Below are 27,025 nucleotides of genomic sequence, written 5' to 3' on the forward strand. Positions count from 1 at the left end.
TAGAAAGGGAGTTGATTACAACAGTAATTATGTATACAGGAGGGCAGGACTTGGGCCCTCTTTTTACTGGACTTTTTCTGCATTCCTTTTTGAAATAAAAGCTCACAGAACGGTTGAGGTCAGAAGGGACCTCTGGAGGTCATCTGGTTCACCGCCCCTGCTCAAGCAGGACCACCTACAGCCAGGTGTGCAGGACCATGTCCAGGTGGCTTTTGGATATCTCCAAGGATGGATACTCCACAACCTCTCTGGACAACGTCCCCTAAGCCCGCCCTAAGTTCTCAAATGACTCCAAAGAGAATTTTGTATGCACGGTGTCTGCAGGAACAGGATACAAATACACACATTTCCAAAGAGGGTTAATTATTTACATAGTAAAGAAGGCTGCCTTTTATATGGGGATAAATCAAGTGATTTCAGTCTCAAGGAATAGGAGGAAAATCGTCTAAAGCACCCCATTGAAGTTACCGACGTGGAAAACTGTAGCCATGAACTTCCAAGAAATGTGTTTTCTTCCTCGCATGCTGCTGTCTGGTGAATTTTAATGATCTGAGATGCAGATCTGAAAGACAGGGCTCTCTCCGTGCTCTGAGAAATGAAGAAAGGTTTTGTAAAGGGCAGTATAAATAATGGAAATCACAGTTAAACATAACCTGGGAAGGTTTTTAGTCTGTGGGAGAAGAATAAAACTTGCTGCTGACTGATAGGGAGACATTACTGCTAATTTGCTGGTTTAACGTTAAGTAACATCTTCCTCAGAGGGATTCTGCATGAGGTTTAACAAATTAATGTTTGCAACGTGCTTTATGACCCATGAAAAGGAAAATATACATTAGCCGTTTGCCTTATAATTGGGTGTAAAGCACCCTCATGTTCTGCATTCATGATTACCATAGCTTATGCATCATATGTTACCTGGGGCCCTTTGGACAAGAAAGTCTAGGAAATAAGAGTGAATGCTAACTGAGCAAGAACAGACAGGAGCAGGACAGTAGAAGAGTCAAACAGACAAACTACTCTTGACTGTCTGATCTGAAGCTGCAGTACAGCTGCAGCAGTAGTTCTCCAGGCTGTGTCCCTGTTTCCCTTCTGGAGGCCGGCAGCCCAGTTTGCGTATTAGATGATGTTTTTGTTCCCTAAAGCTGTCATCGTACAGTGTTTACATTCCCTGGGGACGTTCTGAGCACTGCAACCTCAAAAATCAACAGTGTTTCTGAAAATGCAGGCACAGGGATTCCTGTGATGAAGTGGCAAACCCCACAGGGGAAAAAACCTTCCCTTTATTCCCGTCTTTTCTCAGAAATGAGTATACAGTCCCCAACCCCTAGCATATCCTTTTCTGGCACCCTTGAGTTAAAACAGGAGTTTCTGACGACACTGTGGGTTAGCAGGGGGATGGATGTGCACTTGCCACCAGTGAAGAAAGCAGGAGCTTAGTCCTGAAAGTGAAGCAAATAGGGAGGGAGGTTTGCAATAAAAGTCTCCGTTTAGCACCGGCTAAGCTGGGCCGTTCCTGTGCCACCAGAGCATGGGAGCTGTGAAGATGTGTGGTGAGCCCTGTGCGGTGTAAGAGATGCGGCCGGGCCGTTTCTGGTACGTGCCATGGCAGCAGTTTTACTACTGCCACAATCTCATGAACTATGAAAAGAAGACTCGAGTTGTGAAGGAAAAAACCAAATGCCTATGCAACATAGGTTTTTTTACATATTTTTTCCCCCTCGGTGCACACTCTGCCGAAAGGAGTGCTTCTCTCCGCCAATCCCCATCCATGCAAACAAGGTCCAATGCCTCTTCTCTCCCCATAGCGAGCAGCTCACCAGGGAAGCATGCATCCCCTTTGCAAATGGCAAGGTTCAGATGCGTTTGCTGCCCTGCCCCGAGCCCCAGGAGTTGGACTAGGTGATCTTTAAAGGTCCCCCTCAACCCAAACCCCATTCTGTGGTTCTGTGTCTTGCACACTGGTTAGCTGAATTTGGCTAACCCCACTCAGCTCTGGTCGGTTACTGATTTACAGCTGGTCAAACTAGTTTATAGTAACCACATTGTATCACAAAATACCTCAGTCAGTAAAAAATGGAAGAGTTATTAGGTATTGTGTCTTAGACCCAAACCATACATGCACATTTTAAAATCTCAAATTCTCCTGACTTTAATATCCCGTGTTATACTTACTGAACTGTGTAGGATCTGCCTTGCTTTCCTACTCCTGTCTGGAACTGGAAGTGGGAGAAACTTGACTGTGATTGGAATAACGGTTATTGGCAAAATATATAGCTTTTAAGCTATAAGGTGAAGAAATACCACTTTTCAGTGCTCGTGGCCTGAGACTGGGTTTAGAGACATGATCACTGTTGAAATTTTCACTTTCACACTGTCACTTTTAATGTTTGTGTTTGGTCTGAGCTAACTTTGTGTGTGGTTTCCTCTCCGTGCGAGGCAAGCGGTGGCAGTAGAAATTTACACAGCAAGTCTCTGCTGCTCCTCTTGAAACTTGGCACGGTGCATTCCGGTTGCACAGTGTTTCATCTTGCATCTCCAAGTTGTGGGGCCACAGCCCTTCCTAGATGATTCATTAGCAGCTGTGGATGCTCTGTCATGTGGTGCTCATCATCTCACTGAATTAGGTACTCACTTCTTCCCTGGTATCAGCTGAGGGAAGGGCCACAATTTGGCCCTTAAATCACAAAATCAGTCGGTACCATGTGAGCAGTAAAGTGAAATGCCTACCCCGTACACAACTATTTGTATTATTCACTCATCTTCAAAGAGAGTTAAACTTTACTTTAGAAACCAGTTCAACATGTATTTCAAATCTAATAAAGATGGCATACTTAAATTTCCAGAGGAGTCAAGAGCCCCAGAGGTACTGCTGTAGAAAGCTTAAACACTGATTTAACTCTTGGGGAAAGCTTTACCCCAAAGGCTAAAAAATAAGCCAGAAAAGGTTCAACTGGTACACTTCAAGAGAAGCTACTTTGCAGGATTTATTTGACCTGTTATTTCCTAAGTTGTCCTGTGAACTTCTCAGAATTTGGTTCTCAGTAATTTTTGGTTTTGGCCTTGGTGTTATGGATTGCTAGAGACTAATCTATTTTAGACAGAAACTCAGATGATAAGTATAGTAATTCCTTCTGATCTTAGGACTGAACACAGCAGTATAATTAGTAAAAATACTAACAGTAATCAAATTATGTTTAGAAACAATCCTGTCACTGATTTCTTAGAAATATTCTTATCTCCCCAACCCTACAAAAAAATGTCTGACACATTGTAAAACTTCCAGTTTCCAGTCTCCCTTCCAGTATTTATCAACTTTCCATCACCTTTCTCATGGACCACCCATCCCACACTTCCAACACACGTATGGAAGTGCCAGCTCACTTTCTTGGATGGTTTCAGAAAATCATCCAGAAGTAATGCTTTGAATTCTCTTCTTTTTTTAACTTCCTGTCATGATTTAGCCCCAGCTGGCAACTAAGCACCACGCAGCCGCTCGCTCACTCCCCCCTGGTGGGATGGGGGAGAGAATCGGAAGAGCAAAAGTAAGAAAACTCGAGGGTTGAGATAAAAACAGTTTAATAGGTAAAGCAAAAGCCACGCACGCAAGCAAAGCAAAGCAAGGAATTCATTCACTCCTTCCCATGGGCAGGCAGGTGTTCAGCCATCTCCAGGAAAGCAGGGCTCCATCACGTGTAATGGTTACTTGGGAAGACAAACGCCATCACTCCAAACATCCCCCCCTTCCTTCTTCTTCCCCAGCTTTATATACTGAGCATGATGTCATATGGTATGGAATAGCCCTTTGGTCAGTTTGGATCAACTGTCCTGGCTGTGTCCCCTCCCAGCTTCTTCTGCACCTGGCAGAGCACGGGAAGCTGAAAAGTCCTTGACTGGTGCAGCAACAACTAAAACATCTCTGTATTATCAACACTGTTTTCAGCACAAATCCAAAACATAGCCCCATACCAGCCACTATAAAGAAAATTAACTCTATCTCAGCTGAAACCAGGACACTTCCACGTTATACCATATTTTATTCCATTAGCCCAGTAGAGTCAGCTTAGCAGAGTAAACTTATATAGTAGTGTCTATCTATATTCAGATAATACTGTGGCTTGTTCCCTGTGAACAGAGCAGCAAGGGAAGAAATATGCAATCTGACTGAAGAGTAGCTGGATGGCAGTGCTACTAGTTAGCATCTTCTGGCTAAGACCCGCACAAGGTATTATAAACAGATTATCAGGACTAACATTCAATGTTCAACCACGGTATGATGTACAATATAAATTGTACATAATTTATGACATTGATTTATTATAATTATAAATAGTTTAACTTTTATACAGTTATAATTTATTAATTATAATAATGTCATATTTGATACAATATAACATTACCACACATCAAAGGCTGGCCTTGATGTTAACATAAATAGTTTCATGCCTTCTGTACTGTACAAGGTGCTATTCTACTCCAGCTGTACCATCAGTCACACAGTAATGGCAACAGGATAATGTAGAGTTGTATTTTCCATATTCGTTAAAAAATTGTCTCTTAGCAAATCCTTGATTTTATTTTCTTGGTAAAGTATGCTCATTTTCTATATGGAATTATAATCACTTCTAGCAGGTACCACATCATAGTATTCATGGGCTTTATAAAAACAAGATTCAGAAGTCACACTTCCTAACTGTATTTTTCTGTGTATATGTAATGGAGGATCAGTGAATAACATGTTTAATGCACAGAATTATAGATGGCTTTAAAAGGATAAGCAACACTAAAATAATGATCAGGCTCTCCTAAACGGAACATAGGCTGGCTTTAAGCATGTACATCCAAAAAGCCATCTGAAATAAAAATTCTCTTTTCCTATGCATGTGGAAGCATCCAAAATTTGTAGGCATTTTATTTTCACCTTTTGTAAATTCTCTAGCAGCTAGCATTTTTCTTTGCTTGCTCTCAACTGCCTTGATGTGTACAATGAGGTGCTTTGCTCATGTTGAAATTCAGGAATGAGGTGGAATGAGGCGCAAGTCCCTGGAGAACATCTAGTGAATGCATTCAAAGCAGACCTTGCGCAAGCTATTCAAATAGAGCTCCCTGAAAATGCCGTTAGAGTGACTTCATTTTTTTAAGTGGAAATGGTACATAACTTCTGTAGTGGAGAAATTAATGTGGCTCAGGTGAAGGGCCTGACTTCAGTGTATCCCATACCCTCGCTGGTATTCAAGCCTGCGTCTCCCAGGAGGATGCACCAAGCACTACTAGGCACTAGGTTTTATCATAGGCTGGGTGGGAAAACTGCCCACCTTCCTTTTGAAGCCCTTACTTGAATGAATGCAGCTTAACGACACGAGAAGAGAACTCAAGGACTGATAACTTTGCAGTTCAATAACGGTATTGTAGATGAGTTCTGGTTTCCAGTCTCTGCTCCCAGGAGTATTCTTGTTTTAATCCAGTAACACAGAAAAAAGTATCTATATGTGGGCGAGTATCCTAACAATAATGATATAGAAATATTTTGGTCTATATCTTTCTGATAGCATGAATTTTTCCTCACTTTCTTAGTATCTGCCTAGAAAAGAAAATAGTGAATAAAGTACTTCAGTTGTGACTTCCTTTCAGCTCTTCAGAGGGTGCTGCTGAGCAGCTTTTTCATCTGATTCCTCAGGCATGAAATTATATATTCTCAGTTATGAGATGGTGTGTCACAGCTTTTGTATAAGAGCACTGCCACCTACACGGCTCCAGGATTGTTTCACATTACTCCCTCACTTGACTGCTACAGCTTGGAAACAGGGTCCAGCTTTTCCATACACTTACTGACAGTTTTAAACATGCTGGAAAAGCACTGCTGAAGGACCTCTATTGCATATCCAGATGGATGTCTTCTTTTCTTGCGCAATGCCTCGCGAGGCAGCTAGCTTTTGGCTCAGCACTCAGTGCAGCCTGCAGCCTCGCAGCCCCCGCCGCAGCTCTGCCTCCGCTCACCCCCCGGCCAGCTCCTTTTCCAAGAGACCCCCACCGCAGCCCGCTCTGCTGCCTGTCACTTCTCTCCCCTGCAATCTGTCAGCACGAAGCAGTCCCAAACACAGGCTGCAATGGCCAGTCCTGCCTCTTCCACAGCCCTCAGCCTGCCGAGTGAGAAATTATCTCACTAAACGGTAGAGAGGCGACCACTAAGGGGAAAGGCTTTCTCACTCCAGAGTTTCCAGGGGAAAGTCCCCCAAATCATATTTTCAGATTATATTAATGCAGTCATCATGTAATATCTATATGGGGGCTTAGCTGCATTTTGCTCAATGGAGTCAGCTGTGGTCTTCTGTGGGAAATACGATATTCTGCCCGGAGCAGTGCCGAGCACAGTGCCTGTTGGCCTAAAATAAACACGGTGCTCAGCCCATAACCAGGCTTGAGACACCAGGGGGAAACATTGTGAAAAAGCTGACTGCTGCTCGTGAAGCAGAACAGCCCCCAGGGTCAAAAGACAAGTAAGTGCTTTGGCAGCGTGGTGCCCGTTTCCTTGTTCATGAATGATGATGAATATGAAGGATCCTGGAAGACGTACCCAGCGGCCTTTGGTGTATCCCCTGTGCCCCCAGACAGGAGCAACTCCACCTTGCTGCCTTTTTTGCTTGTTGTTTTGTGCAAGCCATCCAGAGGTGCAGACTGACACTGACCGTGGAGCTCCACAAAAGCCTCATGAGCCCCACATGCATTTCAAGCCCAAACCATCCGTGCCTCAAGCTCCCCACACAGTTCTGCTGAAACATGTGGGCTAGCCCTAGCGATTAGGAAACCAGACCCATAGCTGGAGTACAGCAGGAAATATTCAGAGCTGAGCACCTCAGCTGAAAGTGCTCCTGTTGCAGTGTCTAACTCTGTGGTGTCCTGGGGAAAATCCACAGCCAGCCCTGGAGGGGCAAGGAGCACCAGTCTGGACGAAGGAGCTGCTCCAGCTCAGGGTGCTTCCCTGCACATGACCAGCAGTGCTGGCCATACTGAGCTCTCCTAAGCGGGGCTGGTGGTGCCTTCACTTCACCTCCTCTTGCCCTTCTCCTGGTCAATGGAAAAAGCCTGTTCCCTGCAATTCTCACCATATGGGAGCATGCTGGTGCCAAGATCTGTTCCCAAAGCTGCGTAACTGGGAATCCTTCTGCCCTCTGGACCAGGTCCTGTAGCACTTGGTTAGGCCTGCCACCTCCTGACCCACAGTCCAGAAGATGCTCAAAACTCAGGTTTGGGATATGCTGCTGAAGGCCACCATGTGCTCCCTCCGCTCTCTGGCTCTTGCTGACACAGGAAGAAAAACATGCTGAGATCCCCAAGACAGACCAAGTGCCCGTGCTGAGGCAGCCCCAGCTAAGCACAGCCCTCAGGCAGAGAAGCTGCTGGGGCACAGTCTGGATCATTGCACCTCTCCGGGAAGGCCTGGGTTAAAGAAGAAATAACATGTTGTAGTTATGGGCGCAGCTCTATCATCTGCTGTGGGACTATCAAGAGAGAGGTTATCAGATGCACATAAGTACTTCAGGGAGAGGGAGAGGTGCCTCTCTGAACGCTGTATATCAGACTCTTATTTTCTGATTTGTTTCTGTTCCCCTCTTGCTGTTACTGTATGCTTTCTGCAGATGCTTGCCACATCTTTGAGACGATTCAGCAGAGCAAGCTAATGAGATGCAGCAGCATCAACAGGGTGCCTCCTCTCTGGGCGGGGAAAAAGATGTATTTTCTTCTTTCACTACTTGTTTCAGAGAGTGAAAACCAGAAGAGACTGGATTGTGTCTCCCACTTTGCTGTGGGACGTGAAAAGCCATTCTCCTGGTACTCTTGTCTGTCAGCCCTTGATTTCCCCAGGCATGCTCCTTCTTCAGAAACAAACTGGGTAGGGATCCAGGCTACACAGTGGTTGGTTTTGATATAAAGTGGGGCAGGACACCGCCCTCCATCAGCGAAGAAGCTGTCAGAGTCAGCTCTTCTGAGGAGAAGGTAACTTTCTCAGCTTTAGCTTTCCTCAGGGTAGCAACAGTGCTGAAAACAGAAGCTGGAGGGGAGCAAAGTGTGTTGCAGCCATGCACAAAGGCAGGCTGCGGTGTTTCTGCCTACAGGGCTGACTTCCACATTTCATGGACGTGACAATCCCAGGATGTAGGAAGTATGTAGCCAAATTCTTTGCTCGAGTGAACAAGCCCGCTCAACTGCAGGAGGGAATTTGGTAATTCCCTTAAAAGGCAAAAGGAGCTAAATAGCAAGGCAGTGATCTTAGAAGTACTGGGACCTGTATGAACTTGCTACCTCAAATTCAGGAGGTAGAGGAAGGTCTTTCCACATTGTTGTTTGGCTATGACTTGGCAAGCCAATTCGCTGGTCTCTCTGTTGGTTGTTTTCATACAATGTGCTTCATGTTTTACACCACAGACAAACAAAAAAAGCTTTTATACAATATACTTCAGTGAAGCACAGTGTCTGAAGGTTGATCAATGCTTCTAATACATGTAGCAGTTCTTGTAAGAAAAACAGGATGTTGACTACGTGACCGTATTTACACAGTGTACAGCCTTTAGAAAAAAAAATCGAGGGCATGAAAGTGAGTGTGGAGCTAGCTGGAGCAGACAGGGGAAGAGCAAGAGTATGACTAAAGGGGTGATTTGCCCAGAGGTGGTTGTTCCGGTCAGGGTTTGGGGTGCACTTTGCTATGAAGTGCTAAGCGTGGTCTGAAACCTTCTCCCAGGAGCGAGTTGGTGCTTGGGGTGCTGAGATTCCTGAGAAAGGCTCTGCATTTCCAACTCTCCCCACACCGTGTGCTCTGACCATGGCAATGTTTGTGAGACGGATTACATAATTGTCCTCTTGTAGGCCTTGGCCATGCCATGATGGGCTCCCTCAGTGCAGCAAACACCCAGTTCTGCCTGGACTTCTTCAAAGAGCTGAGCAAAGTAAAAAGAAATGAAAATATCTTCTTCTCCCCTCTGAGCATCTCAGCTGCCCTGAGCATGGTCCAGCTGGGTGCCGGAGGCAACACAGACGAAGAGACAGAAAAGGTGAGTTTCTTTCCCTTTTCCTGGGAACTGCTATTAGAGGCTTACATTTGGAAATGGAAAAGAGGCAGGAGCCTTCGGGCAGTCCAGGCCATGTTCTTCACAAACAGCAAACTGTAAGAGGTGGCAGCTACAGGTGTCAAAGCTCTCCTTTCCAAACACGCTCATCTGACTTGCAGTGCCTGCGAGGCTCCAGTGCAGCCTCAATGCATTCTTTGTGTCTTTGTTAATCTATTTACATAGATTTATATTGCATTTATACCGCAGGTGCTTCATATTCACGAGGTGCTGAGCATGGCAAGTCCAGGAACCAAGAGCACCACTGGAAAGGAGATAGTATCTGAACTGTGTGATAACATTGAACTGTAGCATGAAATGAAGCAGGGCAAGGCAGACTTACCTGCTAAATGGAAGCACTTCATCCAAAAGCACAGCCAGAGCAGAGTTCAGCCCTGTTCTCATCAAACTCTGAAACCTGTGTGCACGTGCAGAAGAGACCTCGTTGCTTTGCTGCGTAAAGTGTTGCCAGATTTAAACAGGATGATCCTTTTTCAAGGTGGAAATTACAGGAGCGGGGGGAGACAAGTGTGCGACTTCAGATGGTCAGGAAGCCCAGACATGTGTTTGTATGCCCCTTGGCCCCACAAGTGCATGTGGAGAGAGTGACTGTGATTTCAGCCTGAAGATACATGGGTGGAGCTCCAGGGGAGAGCATCTTGCTAAAGAAAGATGCCCCGCTGGACCTCTTGTTCACAAACAGAGAAGGACTTGTGAGCGATGTGATGGTTGGAGGCCGTCTTGGGCAGAGTGATCATGAAATGATAGAGTTTTTGATACGTGGAGAAGTGGCGAGGAGGGTCAGCAGAACTGCCACATTAGACTTCCAGAGGGCAGACTTTGGCCTGGTTAGGAGACTGGTCGAGAGGGTCCCCTGGGAGGCAGCCCTAATGGGCAAAGGAATCCAGGAAGGCTGGACAGTCTTTAAGGAGGAAGTCCTAACGGCACAAGAGCAGGCTGTCCCCAGGTGCCGAAAGATGAGCCAGCGGGGAAGAAGACCGGCCTGGCTGAATAGAGAGCTTTGGCTAGAACTCAGGAAAAAGAGGAGAGTCTACAACCTTTGGAAGAAGGGGCAGGCAAGTCAGGAGGACTACAAAGGTGTAGCGAGGTTGTGCAGGGAGAAAATTAGAAGGGCCAAAGCCAAGCTAGAGCTCAATCTGACTACTGCCGTAAAAGACAACAAAAAATACTTCTTCAAATACATTAGCAGCTCTCCTTTAGAGCTAAGGAGAATCTCCAGCCTCTGTTAGATGGGGGAGGGAACACAGTGACCAAGGATGAGGAAAAGGCTGAGGTACTTAATGCCTTCTTTGCCTCAGTCTTTAATAGTAGGGCCAGTTGTTCTCTGGCTACCCAGCCCACCCGAGTTGGAAGATAGGGACGGGGACCAGAATGGAGCCCCAATGGTTAGTGAGCTGCTACACCACTTAGACACTCACAAGTCTATGAGGCCTGATGAGATCCACCCGAGAGGACTGAAGGAACTGGCAGATGTGCTCACCAAGCTGCTTTCCGTCATTTACCAGCAGTCCTGGCTAACTGGAGAGGTCCCAGTTGACTGGAGGTTAGCAAATGTGACACCCATCTTCAAGAAGGGCCGGAAGGAGGACCCGGGGAACTACAGGCCTGTCAGCCTGACCTCGGTACCGGAGAAGCTGATGGAGCAGATCATCCTGAGTGCTGTCACATGGCATGTAGAGGATAACCAAGGGATCAAGCCCGGCCAGCATGGGTTTAGGAAAGGCAGGTCCTGCTTGATCAACCTGATCTCCTTCTACGACAAGGTGACCCGCCTAGTGGATGAGGGAAAGGCTGTGGATGTTGTCTATCTGGACCTCAGTAAAGCTTTTGACACGGTTTCCCACAGCATTCTCCTGGAGAAACTGGCTGCTCATGGCTTGGATGGGTGTACTCTTCACTGGGTAAAGAACTGGCTGGATGGCCGGGCCCAAAGAGTGGTGGTGAATGGAGTTTACTCCAGTTGGTGGCCGGTCACAAGCGGTGTTCCCCAGGGCTCGGTGTTGGGACTAGTCCTGTTTAATATCTTTATCAATGATCCGGACAAAGGGATCAGTAAGTTTGCAGACGACACCAAGTTGTGTGGGAGTCTTGATCTGCTTGAGGGGAGGAAGGCTCTGCAGAGGGACCTGGACAGGCTGGATCGATGGGCCAAGGCCAATTGTATGAGGTTCAACAAGGCCAAGTGCAAGGTCCTGCACTTGGGCCACAACAACCCCATGCAATGCTACAGGCTTGGGGAAGAGTGGCTGGAATGCTGCCCAGCAGAGAAGGACCTGGGGGTGTTGGTTGACAGCCGGCTGAATATGAGCCAGCAGTGTGCCCAGGTGGTCAAGAAAGCCGATGGCATCCTGGCTTGTATCAAAAATAGTGTGGCCAGCAGGACTAGGGAAGTGATCGTGCCCCTGTACTCGGCACTGGTGAGGCTGAACCTCGAATACTGTGTTCAGTTTTGGGCCCTTCACTACAAGAAGGACATTGAGGTGCTGGAGCGTGTCCAGAGAAGGGCAACGAAGCTGGTGAAGGGTCTAGAGCACAAGTCTTACGAGGAGCGGCTGTTGAGCCTGGAGAAAAGGAGGCTGAGGGGTCACCTTATTGCTCTCTACAGCTACCTGAAAGGAGGTTGTAGCAAGGTGGGGGTCGGTCTCTTCTCCCAGGTAACAAGTGATAGGACGAGAGGAAATGGCCTCAAGTTGCGCCAGGGGAGGTTTAGATTGGGTATTAGGAAATTTTACTTCACTGAAAGGGTTATCAAGCATTGGAACAGGCTGCCCAGGGAAGTGGTTGAGTCACCATTCCTGGAGGTATTTAAAAGATGTTTTGCATGAGGTGCTTAGGGACATGGTGTAGTGGTGGTCTTGGTCATGTTAGGTTTACGGTTGGACTTGATGATCTTAAAGGTCTTTTCCAACCTATACGATTCTGTGATTCTGTGATTCTGTGATTCTGTAAAGCTTTCCCCTCCTGCTTGCAGTGTGGAGAAGCAGGAGGAGCCCATTCTCAGTTCCAGGAGCGTTTGTCTGCCCTTGGCAAAGCTGGTGCCACATGTTCCCTCAGCATTGTCGATAGACTCTTTGGAAAGGTGATGTATCTGGGTTACAGGCAGGTCAGAAATGAAGAGGCTGGCAAAGTTTATCCAGGATAATATGAGAACAACAACTTTATCAATGGTAAAAATCAGTGCAACTGAGAGAAAGCAGAAATGTGGAGAGATGTAGAGTACTTTATTTTCAGGACAGTTCAGTAGTCCTTGGTTACCCCAGGCATGGAGATGGGGAATTTGAATTGCAGAACGATGAAATGATATATTTTACAAATTCCATGGCAGGATGGGGAAAACATACCATTGCATGTCCACATTATTCCCTGGCCTTGAAGAAAAGCCTTTTTCCATGGGAACAAATTCTCTTTTCATACCTCCTCTGGAGCTGAATCAGTTTACATTGGCTGAAAATTTGACCCGGTGTTTTCAAATTATACACCTATACATGGCTTGACAGCTTGGGAAGGGTATTTCCAAATTTTATTTTGTTTTCAGAAACTCGGTCACTAACAATATGTGCACAATATTGGCTATCACTTACACTCCACTTCTGGACCACAATACATCTGATTTCACTAGCTGTAACGACTGGCAAGAACATCCCCACACTAACTTTTATGCTAATAATATATTAGACTACCAAGCAACTGCATAATTTGGCTAGCTATGGAAACTGTACCACAAGGATGGCCATGGGAATGAGGAAGAACAATTACTTTTAACATCCAGTCTGATGGCCAAAAGCAATACCTTTCACCTCAGAATTGTGAAAATTATACAATGCTCTACAGGGCTGAGCAGCCCTGAAGGGCGTCTCAGGTTTCCAAGTCCATTATTTGTTGAAGTAGCTCAGTAGCTAACAATACCCACAGTGTTTTGGGTAGTATGATTAGTGTAGTAATAAGTTCTTGGTCATGAGTACATCTACAATAATTACATTTTATGACCAGGGAGACACTCCCAAACACTACGTCTTGTGCAAAGAATTAATTGACTAATAAGCATTTGTATGACTTTGCCAGTAGCATATGTCAAAGTTTAAAGATGCCTGGATGTAACTGTTCTAATTTACAGTCAGGACGATTTAGGACAGAGATGAGTTAAAACTCCAGGGATAAGGAAGCACTGAAGCATGGCAGAGTTTTGGAAACGCTTTGTCTAGAAGCTTCTAAAAACAGGTTCAACAAACACCTATCAACTGTAATCTAGATATCTTTGATCCTGCCTTAGGGCAGCAGATGCACTAGACAATCTCAAGGCTCCTTCCAGCCACACATTTCTGTCATTTCCAATGAAAGCTAATTAATGGCTACAGGGAGCTGTAAAAGAACAACAGAGATTTGCTCAATGTATCTGTTCAGAGTTATTACAAGATCTGTTGGTGGGAAAAGATTTTTCATTCCTTTTTTGCACATGTTACTCTTGGAAACTTCATTTGCCATATGGACAACAGAATTTATTATCAGCTTCTTCTATACTAAAACCGTCACTCAGCCATTGTATTTTCCATGGTTGGATACCAGAGCCCCAGAAGAAGGAGTCTGCACACCATGTAGATTGTGGCCAGTGGCTGAATGCAGATTTTGCAGTAAGTCTCTCCCATTTCTTCAGGTACAAATTGTTTCCGAGCAGTCCTTTGTTCTTTACAACTCAGCTCCAAGAACAATGTGAAAATGAACACCGATCTGTGTTGAATGTGTTGCGTTCTCCAAAATATTTGGGAATTCCTCACCAAATTTCATTTAAATTAGCACTGTATAAATTCTTGTGGTAATCCCCAATTCTCTGAAGATACAGCTTCTTCTATGATATTACCTATGCCTCTATCAGTGATGAAACAATAAATGTTTGTGATGAGAGTTTATTGCTCTCCAATGTCCTCAGTAGCATTGAAAAAAGCTTGAGGATTCTAAGGAGAAATGCTTAAGTGATAAAAACCAAGGAATTTCCTTGTCACAAGTGCATAAACATGCCTAACTCCTATTTCTGTCACTTGAAGCACCCCAAAGTCCACCAGAATTATGATAAGCAAGTTTCACTTTGAATTTGTGCTCTGGGTTTTTGTCATTTTCTGGGCTGCAGCATGACTGGTTTGGAGGATTATCAGGGCCTCAGCAATGAGATAATAAGAACTGATGTCCAGAGAGACCACTGCAATATCATCTATTAACTGTTGCCTAGACTGAAATGCCAAAATCCTGATGTTTCATCTCAGCAGAATTTTCATTCATGCATACATTTCATTGTAAAAAAAAAATGTAACCAGTTGCTACCTTTGTAGGAATGAACTTCAAAATGCAAATCAGTGTCTTTTGCACTTTCAAAACCCCCAGACAACAGCTCCATTGCATGAAAATATCTATTATCTTTTCCAGTGGTTAATCAATATAGAAAAACAGCCCCTTTTTTAAAATGCAAAGGAAGTTTTCTACCATCTTCATCACTGCACCCCACAATGCTGGCTGACAAGAAAAGCTATGCATTGAGATGGATGGAAGTTTAACTACCTGAGGCAGAGCTAGGAGAGGAAAATTTATGGACATTCTGTAACTCTCAGTTTTAAAAAATGCTGCATTTGTTATTTAGGTAAAAAGACCTGACTTATAAAATGATTTAAACTGCCACAAAGGAATGATATCCAGAGATACCGTAAATGAGATCGGTCACAAAGACTGGATCAGCTGGCATTATAAAATAAGCGCATCATGCAGAAATATTTATCTGTCTAGCCATAACCCCTTACTCTGTGGAAGCCAGTCAAGAAGACACAAGCAGACATCCTTGCTTACAAATGTAATTTCCTGTTAGTTATGGCTCATGAGTAGCTGAGAAAGGTGTGAGCAGAGAAGGTACAACAGGCAGAACTGGCTGCGTTGCTAGAGCTTTGTTTTGGATGCTGGTAAGTGAATCAAAGATGAAGAATTTTTGGATGCTCTTTTGCATCATGTCTAAATCTCCCTGGAGAGTAAAGGGGTCCATTGCAATCACAGGAAGACTTCTGGTGCAGAAAGAAGTTCAGGTGGAAAAAAACAGTGCTGGGCTCACCTCTTCCCCAGCAAGTTGAATGACCAGCATGAGGTGGCCCAAGTCTCTGCAAAGTTGACACTCATCAATTCCTGCACTCTGTTGCCAATAAATTCAGTATTGGAGAGTCAGCAGTGCAATTTAGAAGGTGATACGTGCTTTTCACTGGGTTCTTGACTCATACAGCCTGAAAATCACAGGAATTAATATCAGACTTTGCTCACGTGGTGCTTCCCAAAAGAGCTGAGACCATCAGCAACATCTGAAGTCTCTCCCACTTCTTCATCAAATTCAAGAGGTATTTTTCTGTCATGCTAAAGTTGCTGTGGATCACCACAGATGCTTTATCACTCTAATTGCTCTGATATGATGCAGAAGGTTTGTTATTTTTTGTGATGCTTACACAGCAAATGTCTGGCTAATAGGGTGGGCCCTCTTGGTCCTTGGCCCAGTGAAAACCACAGGAGTCCTTGCTTTGTTCTTGTTATTTAGCAACCCTACCTATCCAATGGTACCTTTACTCACAGGCAACCTCAGACACATCACGTACTCTGTAATTACCACCTAAGCAGTCTCAGAGTGGTAGCAGAATGTGCATTTTGTCAGATGAAAGGGACAAGAAGAGCCTTTGCTGTCAAGCTTGAGATCAGCTTCTGGTTCCTCAACAAGAATCTGCTTCCCAGCTGCATCCTGCAGACACTGACAGCAAGGGAAGCATATGGCTGCAAACGGTGAGAAAAAAGCCAAGGGAGAACTACAGCCATCCAGGCTTACTGCAGTGTGTCCACTTGCAGCAAAGAATAATCACAAGGGACATGCTGATGGTCTGTTCTGTACAGAGTGAGTCGTTGCTTCTTGCTGTGAAATTGTGTTCTGCTGATTGACATGACCGAGTGGATCTCTTGTTCCTCATTTTGGACTTCCTACGCTTATCTTGTCCATCTCATCAGAACTCTTTGTGATTTATAAATCATGTAGTGAAGTCTTCATTCCCTTGGTCCTGGCCCCAAGGCCATCAGAAACAGTAATAGAAATGTCCCTGGCAAGTGAAGGAAAAATTTGAGACTTTCAGCCAAAATGACCACAAACAGGTAAACAGTGCTGAACAAAACTTGTCCCTAAGGATGTGGCACTATTCACAGTCTTATCTAAATGTGGGGAACTTTAGGAGTAGGAAGCAGCTCAGTCTGTGATCCACTCCTCTGTGCCTGAAAGCAACTTTACCATGACAAGCACCTGACCACCAGCTAAACAGGCTGTCTTTGAAATCTGTATTCTCTCCAGAGTAGTGTAACTGTCATCTGAAACAAAATCTGTCACTTCTTTTGTACTTGCAGTGCTTTCACATGTTCATCTTCCTTTCCACACAATACATCTCAGCAACCTTTTGAAAAAATCCTCCTGTTATTTATCCTTTTCTGTTAGGAGGCTTATCCTTGGAAAGGAATAAAGAGAGTCTCCTGATTCTGAGACTACCATGACCATCTTCAATCTGCTTCATTTTCCTCTGGCCAGCAATGAAGGTTTGCATTATTCCAAGAAGGGAGTCACAGGGTTGAGAGGGGTGCTGCAAGTCCTAGTCCAGCTCCCTGTGCAAAGGCAGGATGAGCTGTAGCTTTGACTTTCCCAGCAGATGTTTGTCTACCGAGTCTCCTCAGAATCTACAATGCAGGAGATCCTTCAATCTACTTGAACAAAAACTCCTGTGTTTCCCAGACGTTCCCATTAGAGAGCTATGCCTGTTTAAACCTGTCCCTAACCTGCATTATACTAACCTAGAAGAGCAGAAAATACCAAAGGAAGAGACTAGAAGAGCAGCAGAAAATGTCCCTTTCTGGGAATTAACGCCCGTCCAGCTACTTCATTAGTTATAATTTAACCACTGACAGAAAATAATCCATGTAAAACAAACCTCCATAAATTGGAGCAATGGAGTGACAGGATAATTCAAAATGTAATAGGAACAGAAACAGAGGAATAACAACAGCAAAGAAACCTGTTCATTTAAGACAGTTAAGACAAGTGCAAAAGTATCAGAAAACTAAGCAGGGCTAGGAGTGTAGTGTTTCACTCTGCTAGCATATTAGATAACTTGAACTTCATCTTGACAGATTCATACACAGAAGAATGAATTTTAAGGGGCCTTGTGGCTCTAGCACACACCCCTGTGCCTAAAGGACATGATTTATTGTGCTCCAGGATCATAATTTTACATTCAGTATATTAATTCGGATTCAAAATTGCTAGTATTCCTGAAAGAGAAATACATAGTTGTGTCTTGCTGCTTGAAGACCATCTCCCTTCTTCTGTTGTGGGAGATGACTGAATGCTACTCTGACTTAGAGCTGTTACATCTTGCTGCTCCTACTTGCATACTTTCCCCTCTTATATTCCACAACATTTTTCCTCCAACTGTGCTGTGCCTAGTGCCAAAAACACAATGCAGAGAACAGCCCACCACTGCAGGAAAGGGAACAGCATCTGCCTGGTTCCGCTCTGCAGTTTCCTTTAGGCAACGACGTGAGGAACAGGCTCAGGAGCTGGGTTTTGAAGTGACCGTGTGAAGAGCAGCCACTTCCTCAGCAGAAATCGGGAAAGCAAAACAGACACTTCTTTGGGAAGTTTTCTTGCCCCAAGATTAAGCAAGCGAAACTAGACTCCATGGCTTTCTTCCCTTCAGGCAACTTCTGTGCAGGTCTAACCCACTTCTTCTCAGGGCTTGAATGAACAGCATGTTTTTAATTTCTCTTTCTTCCAAGAAAAAGGTATGAGAAAATTCACACCAGAGAAGAAATAAACCCATGAGTATCTTATGACTGATATGAAACTGCCTTCAGAGCTTCCTAAACACCAGAGAAGCCTAGTATTTGATTGGGTTGATATGTAAGTATATGTTAGTAGTGATAACTAAGTACCTCTTACAAAACAGTGTTATAAGTGTTTCTGCTTGCATACACTCATGCAAATACTTGCCCACCCACACACAATATCAACCGAAATGTGAACGAAGATTTTTTTTCAGGAAAATAACCCCAGAAACATACTACTTCTTGTAATTAGGTTGCTCTGTCCCTGCTGCCTATGCCTTGCCGAAGCAATATAAGGCAAGGACCAGGCTTCCTCAGAGTCGCTGATAAAAATGAGGAGTAATGAGAAGTCCTGGGCTAAACTTAGCTGACACATCAGTGTCTTGTGGAAAGCCTGCCTGGACAAAACTCATCCAGCTTTCTTGTAAACACATCCGCAGAATGCAAGGTTTTAAAAGAAGACTATGTGGACAGGGATAGCTTCTCTGTGTTTTGCCCCTTGTGCCACAAATGCCTTCCCCACTCACAGTAGAAATATCAGGAATCCCCAGGAGAGGAACGGGACCCTCATATTTCCACCTGGAAAACCAAAGAAAATGCAGATGATGCATGGGGAGCCCCTAACTGCAGTGTCTCTGCAGGAAGCATAGCATCCCATCTGCACATGCGGTGTGGTTGACACGAATGCACACACACAATCTGTGCCGCATCACTGCAACAACTGCAGAGTGCTAAGCTGCAGCATACCCACTGTGCTCACTTGGCACAGTCGTGCTGCGCATGCACTGGGCCCGCTCTTCTAGGATGTCGTGCAAATGAAAGCGAGCTACTGTTTGTCCAAGCTGTTGGATATTCAACAAACTCTGGAATAAATGGCTAGATTCCTCTTCTCCATTAAGGACTAAATTTCCAGTAGAGGAAGAAAACAGGTAAGGAAAGCTTCCTGGAAGGGATCTTTAAGACAGAAGTCTTCAGAAGCACAGAACTGGAGCAGGCAAAGGGAATTGCCCTACCTCCACTCTGGAACTACTGCCTCACATCACAATTGGCAAAATAGGTACTTTTATATTTTTCTTTCCCTTGCTACCGTGCTACCTGCAGAGGTTTTAGTAATTAATTTCTATTACGAAAATATATGTGTTTGCATTCTGTGGTGCCATTTCTGACAGCAACACACACCAAATTTTGTAGAGTTTGTTTTTTTACAGGTAAAACACCTGAAAACTCCTTTGTTTCTATTTGTTTGCTTTCTTTTTTATAACTAAGTAGAATTTTTTTACATGTCAGTATGCATTTGAAATGGTGACTTCTTTCTGAACTCCTGGGGATAAGGAAAAATTCAAGATTCCACAAAAGGTCCCCTAACTATACTAACTACTTGCAACAGACAGGAATGTGATTCATCATGAATGAAAACTATGCTGCCACTGGGAGTGGCAATGGCTTTATATCCCATTGCTCCAGAAGCCCTGTCATCAAGCTCAACAGTCAAGTTGACACCATCAGTCCTGAGGAGAAGGTAAGTATCTCCCTGACCTTTAATTCTAACCTTTATGTTACAAATGACATAACTATGAAATGTCTAAAGATTGATATGTGCATTAGTGATGTATTTATCTGCTTAGCACATATATACTGTATGTAACATATTTTGAGGAAGTGAGAATATTTTCAAGATGCTGTGCAATGTTTTGCAATACATTAAAATATATATGCTCTGTGATGAAGCTGTGCTTAACTTCCACAATGGCTTTACCAGGTGTGCTTCTAAAAGAAGATTAAAACCAAACCTTTTCCCACTTCTTCCGCTTGATCTAGATTGGTAATTTATAAGAACATAATCTTTCTACACTATTCCATATTTTAAATATTTATATGGATAATTTAATTCTTCTTGTGTAATGGGGGAAAAGTATCTTCCACATCTATGGAGAAAGTTATTCAATCTCAGTAAGAATCAAACCAAAAATTACTTAGAATAGTAGAAACTCTAAAATACTGAACTGACTTTCTAAGGGATCAGATGCCTCTGCATCACTTTTTTGGATGAAGACACTGGGAAAAGACTTTCATAAGAAAGGAACTCTGTCCTAGGTGTAAGATGTGAAGAGTTTTGCAGAACATTCAAGATCAACTGCTAGTAATAACTGTGATCATAACTGAAGTATATCTGGGAAAATTGTTAAAGCTGCAGTTAAAGTAAAAAATATGACTAGAATATTCCACTAATACACAATGTGCCTTTGTTGAAAATCTTGCTAAGTGAGCCTATCCGTAGTTCAGTTTTCTGTCAAATGTTAATTAAGCAACCAGCCTTAGAAGGACACAGTATGTGAGGCACAGCTGATTAATACGCACAAAGGTTTTAGAGAGAGACACAGAGGTGAGGTATGATCAAGGGGTGTAATTAATAAGTGCTATGCCTAGAGGACTCAAGGCAAGAAAGATTGGGACATAAAGTGAGCTGGGACTGTGGTTAGGACAAGGTTAGTGCTAAGTGACAAAGCCGTAGCTATTGCTTGAGCTGGAGAAACAGCTGAACTCAGAATACTGTTTCTGAAAATGTGTTTCTCCTGCCATTCAGGGTGCTGGTTTTCAGATGAGTTGTTTCAACCTGAAGTTCACTGTGAAATCCCAGATGTGGCGAGTCAGGAATCTTCCGTGACGTGCTGAACAATTCAGCCATGCTACTGCAGAAAACCTTACCTCTACCAAGGCATCTAAGCTTAGCAGGCGTAAGGATGAGAAGACTAAATCTTTGTTTCCCTTGTTGCAGGCGATCACAGTGCCACAATGTGCTCTCTCAGCACAGCCAATGCCAAGTTCTGTCTTGACTTTTTCAGAGAGCTGAGCAAAATAAAAAGAAATGAAAACATCTTCTTCTCCCCGCTAAGTCTCTCAGCTGCCTTTGGGATGGTTGTCCTTGGAGCCAGGGGCAACACACTGCAACAGATTGAGAAGGTGGGTTTCCTTTGCTCTGAAAAGGAGAGGGTGCCAAGATACGAGCCAAGAGGCTGACAGTAGCATCTGATATGGTTCCAAAGCATCCACAGGTCTGATGTGCAAGCATACCTTTAAAAACCCCCTCTCTTACGCTATTCCTAACACCAAACTTTTTCAGACTAAACACTATTACAGTAATTGATCATTCAATGAATACATCAGCACTAAAGAAAGTGTTCTGGAGGTATCACTCCAAGAAGAAAGATTTAATGAGCTCACCCTTTATGAAAACTTCTTGTTCACTTGCAACAATCTCATGATAAAGGACAACTGGACTTTCCACATTTACTGTGCCTGACTGTTTTGGGATAGGCTGTTTTAGCTCTGTTTTAGCTTTGAGGTACTGTCACTCAGCTGCATTCACCCAACGTTTACATTGCAGGTATTTCATTTCAGTGAAGTTTTGAGCACTGCAAGCCAGGGAAACAGATACCCTTCCGAGAAGGTAAGACACAGTTGCAGCTCTGAGATGAAGCAACAGGTGCCGGTTTGTCAGCCTTTTTCCTTGCAAACTGTCACTGAATCAGAAAGCACCACAGGGCTGAGCATGCTCTCTGTCTAGATTTGCAGACCTGCTTATTACTGCTCTTTTATTAGTTATTGAAGGGGCCTTGTGAAATCACACATTTCAACAGCTAAGCCTTCTCATTACAGGTTTCTAACCAAAACAGCAGTAGCAATCTAAAATGTGATAAGTGCTTAAATTGCCACCTGCAAAGGTTTGTGTACGGGGCATGCCAAAGGCACCTCGGAGCTTGCTCCTCCCAGGCTTTAAGCCAGCAGACTTCAGCTCAGTGTGCACAGAGCAAGCACTGTAGGATACAATGTGATTTGGAGGGGGACTGGTGTGGGCGTGAAGGGGAATCATTTTGTCATTCTGTACATCTGGTACAGGGGGAGCTTGGAGGTGGTGCCTTGATGCAATATCAACTGGCTGGAGCCAGGCTTCTTGTACAGAGGGAGGGTGCACTTCACCCTCAGGCCCAGCTTTGCATAGGAAAGCTCAAGCCTACTAAGAAACTTCTGTTTTCCTGTTTGAAGTGCGAAGAAGCTGAAGGAGTCCATTCCCAGTTCCAGGCTCTGTTAGCTGCAGTCAGTGAACCCAGACCAGGCTGCTCTCTCACCATTGCCAACAGGCTCTTTGGAGAAATTACTTATCCGTTCTTCCAGGTAAGTGGCCGTGGTGTCCATTTTAACAGCTCCTGGGAGTTACGAGCTCAGCAGAATTTCTTCCATGGTAAAGTACAAAGGGAAGTGAAACACAGCGGTGCTGTCGGGGTGTGCTGTCAAATGACTGCACTCCACAGCCCTTGCAGTCAGGGAGCCTCTCCATCTCAGTTGCCCAGCACTTAGACATTGGGAACAGCAGAGCACTAGGAAGCCATGACTTAAAAGCTTTTATATAAAGAAACAGATCTACGATAACAGCTCTCCCTGGGCATTCCAGAAAATGTGATAGCATTAATCACCGTCAATATATGCTTGCTACACACGCTTGGTGTCTAACAAAGTTGGCACAAAATGCTGGATCATTTCTATCCAAGGAACAAAACTCTGTGACCAGTAGAAGACTTTTTTCCTCCCCCGGTGTCTTCTCTGTTTCTAATAAAATGATTGTACTCACTCTTCCACCTTTCCTTCAGAGTCTGCAAATACAGGACTCTGATTCCTGCTGCCTTTTCAAACAAGGCTTAGAAGAAGGTAGCATCTTTGAGATTTTTGTCAATTAGTCTAATTTAAGTGGAATTTACCATCTCAGAACATTTCATGTGGAACACTGACAGCCCAGGCAATGCAAGTGCATACAAATAATTTCCTCAGGAAACCAGACGTAAGGCGTTTGTAAGGGTATTGCTAGGAACAGTGCTGTTTTATGTGTCTAACCACCTTTCTCTTTCCAAGTCAAGATTTCATCTTGCTTCCAAAACTTTGCAGTCTAGGTAAAGAGAGATTTTCAGAGCCAGAAAAAGGTGACCAGCAGCCTGGAAAATTTTTATGCTTAATACAAATTATAAGTTTTACAGTATATGTATCTACACAGAGTTATATATATATACACACGCACACATATCTCATTGTCATATTATCAGTCCCAGTTATTTGTTCAAAATAAGGCAACCTTCTTCATTTGGTGGCTGGGGGAAGACAGGCAGCATAACAATGATACATAAACTTAAAGAAAGGTACTCAGTTTTGGTCTTAGATATTTTTTACTGTGCTGAGACATTTCTGCTGTTCAGTACAGCTTGAAAATACAGAAAAATATATTTTCAAATATGATTTTTTATAAATAATCTCTCTCTAAAAACTGCACGCTTGAGTTAATTCAATGATTTTTTTATATATATATGCCTGTTTTACTCATTCCTTGGTTGCTGATCTACTACATGGAATTATCTGGAAGGCATGAAATTATCAGTCTTAGAAAAATCATCATGTTGTGATAAAATTCTGTCATTTGTACTTTCCAGCAATACTTGGATTCCACAAAGAAATTCTATCGAGCAGAACTGGAAGCAGTCAATTTTAAATACACTGAAGAAGAAGCCAGAGAGAAGATTAACTTCTGGGTGGAAAATGAGACAAAAGGTAAAGAAGAATATGTGCAGGTTGTTTGGTTGGCAATCCAACCAGTTAGGAATATCATGTCTGAATTTCAGTTTCCACCTTTTTTTTTCAAAGATAGCAAGATTTTTATGTATTAAACACTTACTGCATTTTTTTTGCTCAATAGGAAATAAATGTAGGAAGAAGTACAAAAATGCCTTGAGTTCCTGACTTCAAAAGCTGTACATAAACTTTTTGTTATTTGTCTGACAGCATTATACTACTTTTCAGATTTACAGGAGTAATTGATAGTCAAATGCAGCTGATTGCCTGAACAAAGTAATAATTCTTTTTAATTCATTATTTTTAAAGGTAAAATCAAAGACCTGTTTGCTGCTGGGTTTATTGATCCCTCCACTGTACTTGTCCTGGTCAATGCTATATATTTTAAAGGAAAGTGGGCAGTAGAATTTAAGAAAGAAGACACTAAGGAAATGTATTTCCAACTGAACAAGGTACAGTATGGGCAGGAACTGAAACAGCTGGGGGATGGAAATCAGATGTCAATTTCCTATAACAACAGATGGGAGCTTTCCTCCTCTCTGTTATCCCAAGACAAAACACTGGTCTTCAGCTAGAACAATGGAAAGCTACATCTTTTCTCCAGTTTGATAACCACATATGTAACTTTCTATCACTTCCCACCAGAAGTGGCTCTTGTGCAGCTGAGATCCTGGTTGGATCAAAGTCACTGAGCACATGCACTAACTTTGTTGGGGATTTTGCAACTAAGCATGCTGTGTCAAAAACAGTCTGCTTTTGGGTCTGAATTTGAGGATTCTGTTCCTCTGCTACCATTTACCAACAGAACAGTGTTATCAGGAAAAAATGAGCTAAAGACAAATTATCTCAGGAGAATGTATACATTATTCATGAAGAATTTAGATTCATGGTTGCATCAGATGCATCAGTTTCCTCATCTGACATTCCAGAAAAAAGAATGACATAACAAGGGAGTTGTGAGTAAAGTAACCTGGCACCAGTGGAAATGGAAAAGTAGGTTTTATGCTTCTAAAATGGATAACTTCATCGGAGCTACAGTTAAGAGGTAGGAACACATCAATGCTACAAGTACATTAAACCTGTTACGAGTGTAAATAATGTTTTCTGGACTGAACTCTAATCTCAATATTGAAACCAATTACAACCAGAGTGATAATTTCTGTATTTTCTGCTTAATATGTTTCATGTGTTCCAGAATGAGAAAAGGACAGTGCAGATGATGTTTCAAGAAGGTTATTTTAACATGGCCATCATAGAGGAAGTGAAAATGAAAGTAATAGAGCTCCCATACTTTAACAATGAACTGAGCATGTTCATTCTTCTTCCTGAAGTGGTCTGTAAGGACTTTACTGGCCTCGAACAGGTAATACTTCTTTTTCTCTGTAGTAGCATACACAAGGGGCTGCAAACAGAGCACTCCTTTAACATTGCTCCAGTGTGGTCAGAAGACAAGTGGGAAAAACTGAACCTTATTATCTTTTCCTTCTGTTCATTATGGTGTCAATCATTATTATCAATACTGCCTTACAGCTTGAATGCATCCTCACGTATGAAAAACTAGCAGGATGGACTAGCTCGGCTAGGATGCAACAGCTGAGGGTGAAGGTGTACCTGCCCCAGTTCAAGATGGAGGAAAGTTATGTTCTCAACAAAACTCTCCAGGAGATGGGTGTGATGAATGTTTTTGACTGGGGAAAAGCTGATTTGTCAGGAATCTCTAGGAAAGATGGTTTAGTTGTGTCCAAGGCCATCCAGAAGTCATTTGTGGAAGTCAACGAAGAGGGCACTGAAGCAGTTGGTGCCATGGGACTTGTTGCAGTGCCTTTGTGTCGTCCAGTTTCTTATGAGTTCAAAGCTGACCATCCATTCCTCTTCTTCATCAGACACAACCCAACCAACACCATTCTCTTCTTTGGAAGATATTCCTCCCCTTAAGTGGAGGTTATTTTGGAAATTAGATCTTTCTCCCCACTAAAACATCTGTGTTGGCAAGCACTGAGGACAAAAGACGAGCACATTTTCGCTAGGCTTTATCCTAATGTGTTAATTTGCTGTAAAAAAGACTGTCTGATAAGAGCCAAATTAGAGATAAAAACCTAAAAAAGTTAACTATTTCCTTTCTAACATCAACTTCAGGCATGTTTTACTTTTAGGAGGCCTCACTAAAATGACATCTACCTTAAAATACACTATGTGATATTTGCCAAAGAGCTGTAGGCCTCTAGAGACATCTGCATAGAAAATCTTATTTTGATCCTTCCCTAATGTAGCATGTCTCCAATAAATCCATGATTTTAGTGCCTTAAAGATGAGTGATAGATTCTCCCACATGAAGGAGACAGGAGGATAGGGATCTGCGTTAAAAGGATAAAGTTAGGTACTCTGTGTTTTTAGCTTTACCTACCCAATCTCTATATAGGTCTCAAGGAAAATGCCACTTTGTATGGGAGTAGCAAAGTATTCCTGTGGGATCTCTCATTTAAATGTTTATCGGGCATAATGGTTCAAGCTGGAATGAGGCTCCTGGGATTTTTTCTCAGAGAGCAGAGAAAGCAGAAGACTTTTCTGGTGTAATCTTGCTTGTTGTCAAGCAGGGCAGACCCATTCCTTATTTTTTCCTGTGAGAAACCCTGTATGTGCTAGAAAGTTCTCCAACTTCCTCATAAACTTCCACATAACAAAAAGAGAGTTTCAGAATAATGGAAGGTCTTTTCTGACAAGGCCTACTCTGTGATGGCTGTGAATTAGACACTTAATTCCCACATAAAACTTTAAGCTGTGATCAGCCTTTCTTGCTTTTAAAAAAACCAGCCCTCTTTCTTTGTGCCTCTGATACCATGAGTTTCTTGTTCCATCTGTTTTATTCCTCATCAGCATAAAAAACTAATAAAAACATCCATAGTGATGGTATTTAGATGGGTAGCCTTTATTTGTTCCATTTATCATAATAAAACCACTGCAAACTAAATATTAAATGTAGTAGTCTGCAGAATTAACTGGACAGAGGAATAGTCTAATATAGCAGGTAAAAATAATGGTAATCCTTTCAAAACTGTCTAAGTAAGTGACACTGAAGTCTACCTTCCATTTTTAAATAGTCATTGTGCTAAGTTTAGACACTGGACGACTTGACATTAGGATAGGTAAACCCTGAGTCTTACCTACTGCTTCTCTCTTGCATTTGATTTTACCAGGGAATTAAAAGTGCAGTTTTAGGACGTGGCTGAGCCAGTCTAACACCACTGAGGAGGAGGGTGCTGCTCCCCTTGTCTCCTTCCTTCCATGTGTTCCTGCTCCCTCCCTTACGCCACCACTATTACTTGCCTGACTAGGTGATGAGCAGTTCTCTGGGATCTAAATCGAGATGAAAATTTTTGGTAAAGTTAATTTGCTTGCTGATGACCTAATTCCCTAATCCACCT

At 43.2% G+C, this 27,025-nt stretch overlaps 1 protein-coding gene across 1 annotated transcript; it reads left to right on the forward strand.

The window, feature by feature from the left end:
• The first annotated feature begins 8,873 nt into the window (after window positions 1–8,873).
• LOC140647938 (serpin B11-like) lies at window positions 8,874–25,538 on the forward strand. The gene is made up of 7 exons (XM_072853172.1): window positions 8,874–9,044; window positions 9,309–9,377; window positions 22,035–22,163; window positions 23,465–23,582; window positions 23,913–24,055; window positions 24,799–24,966; window positions 25,134–25,538. Exons 1-7 carry the CDS (start codon window positions 8,874–8,876, stop codon window positions 25,536–25,538), a joined length of 1,203 nt encoding a protein of 400 aa, XP_072709273.1.
• The last annotated feature ends 1,487 nt before the right edge of the window (window positions 25,539–27,025 follow it).

Source organism: Ciconia boyciana, chromosome 2 (assembly GCF_034638445.1).
Source record: "Ciconia boyciana chromosome 2, ASM3463844v1, whole genome shotgun sequence".
NCBI classification, from domain to species: Eukaryota; Metazoa; Chordata; class Aves; order Ciconiiformes; family Ciconiidae; genus Ciconia; species Ciconia boyciana.

What these genes read in the sequence shown, in the direction of transcription:
- LOC140647938 (XM_072853172.1), top strand. Translation starts at nt 8,874, where the DNA reads ATGATGGGCTCCCTCAGTGCAGCAAACACCCAGTTCTGCCTGGACTTC. An exon ending in CAGACGAAGAGACAGAAAAG is followed by an intron (nt 9,045 to 9,308) that starts GTGAGTTTCTTT and finishes TTTATACCGCAG; the next exon opens with GTGCTTCATATTCACGAGGT. An exon ending in TTACTTATCCGTTCTTCCAG is followed by an intron (nt 22,164 to 23,464) that starts GTAAGTGGCCGT and finishes TGTACTTTCCAG; the next exon opens with CAATACTTGGATTCCACAAA.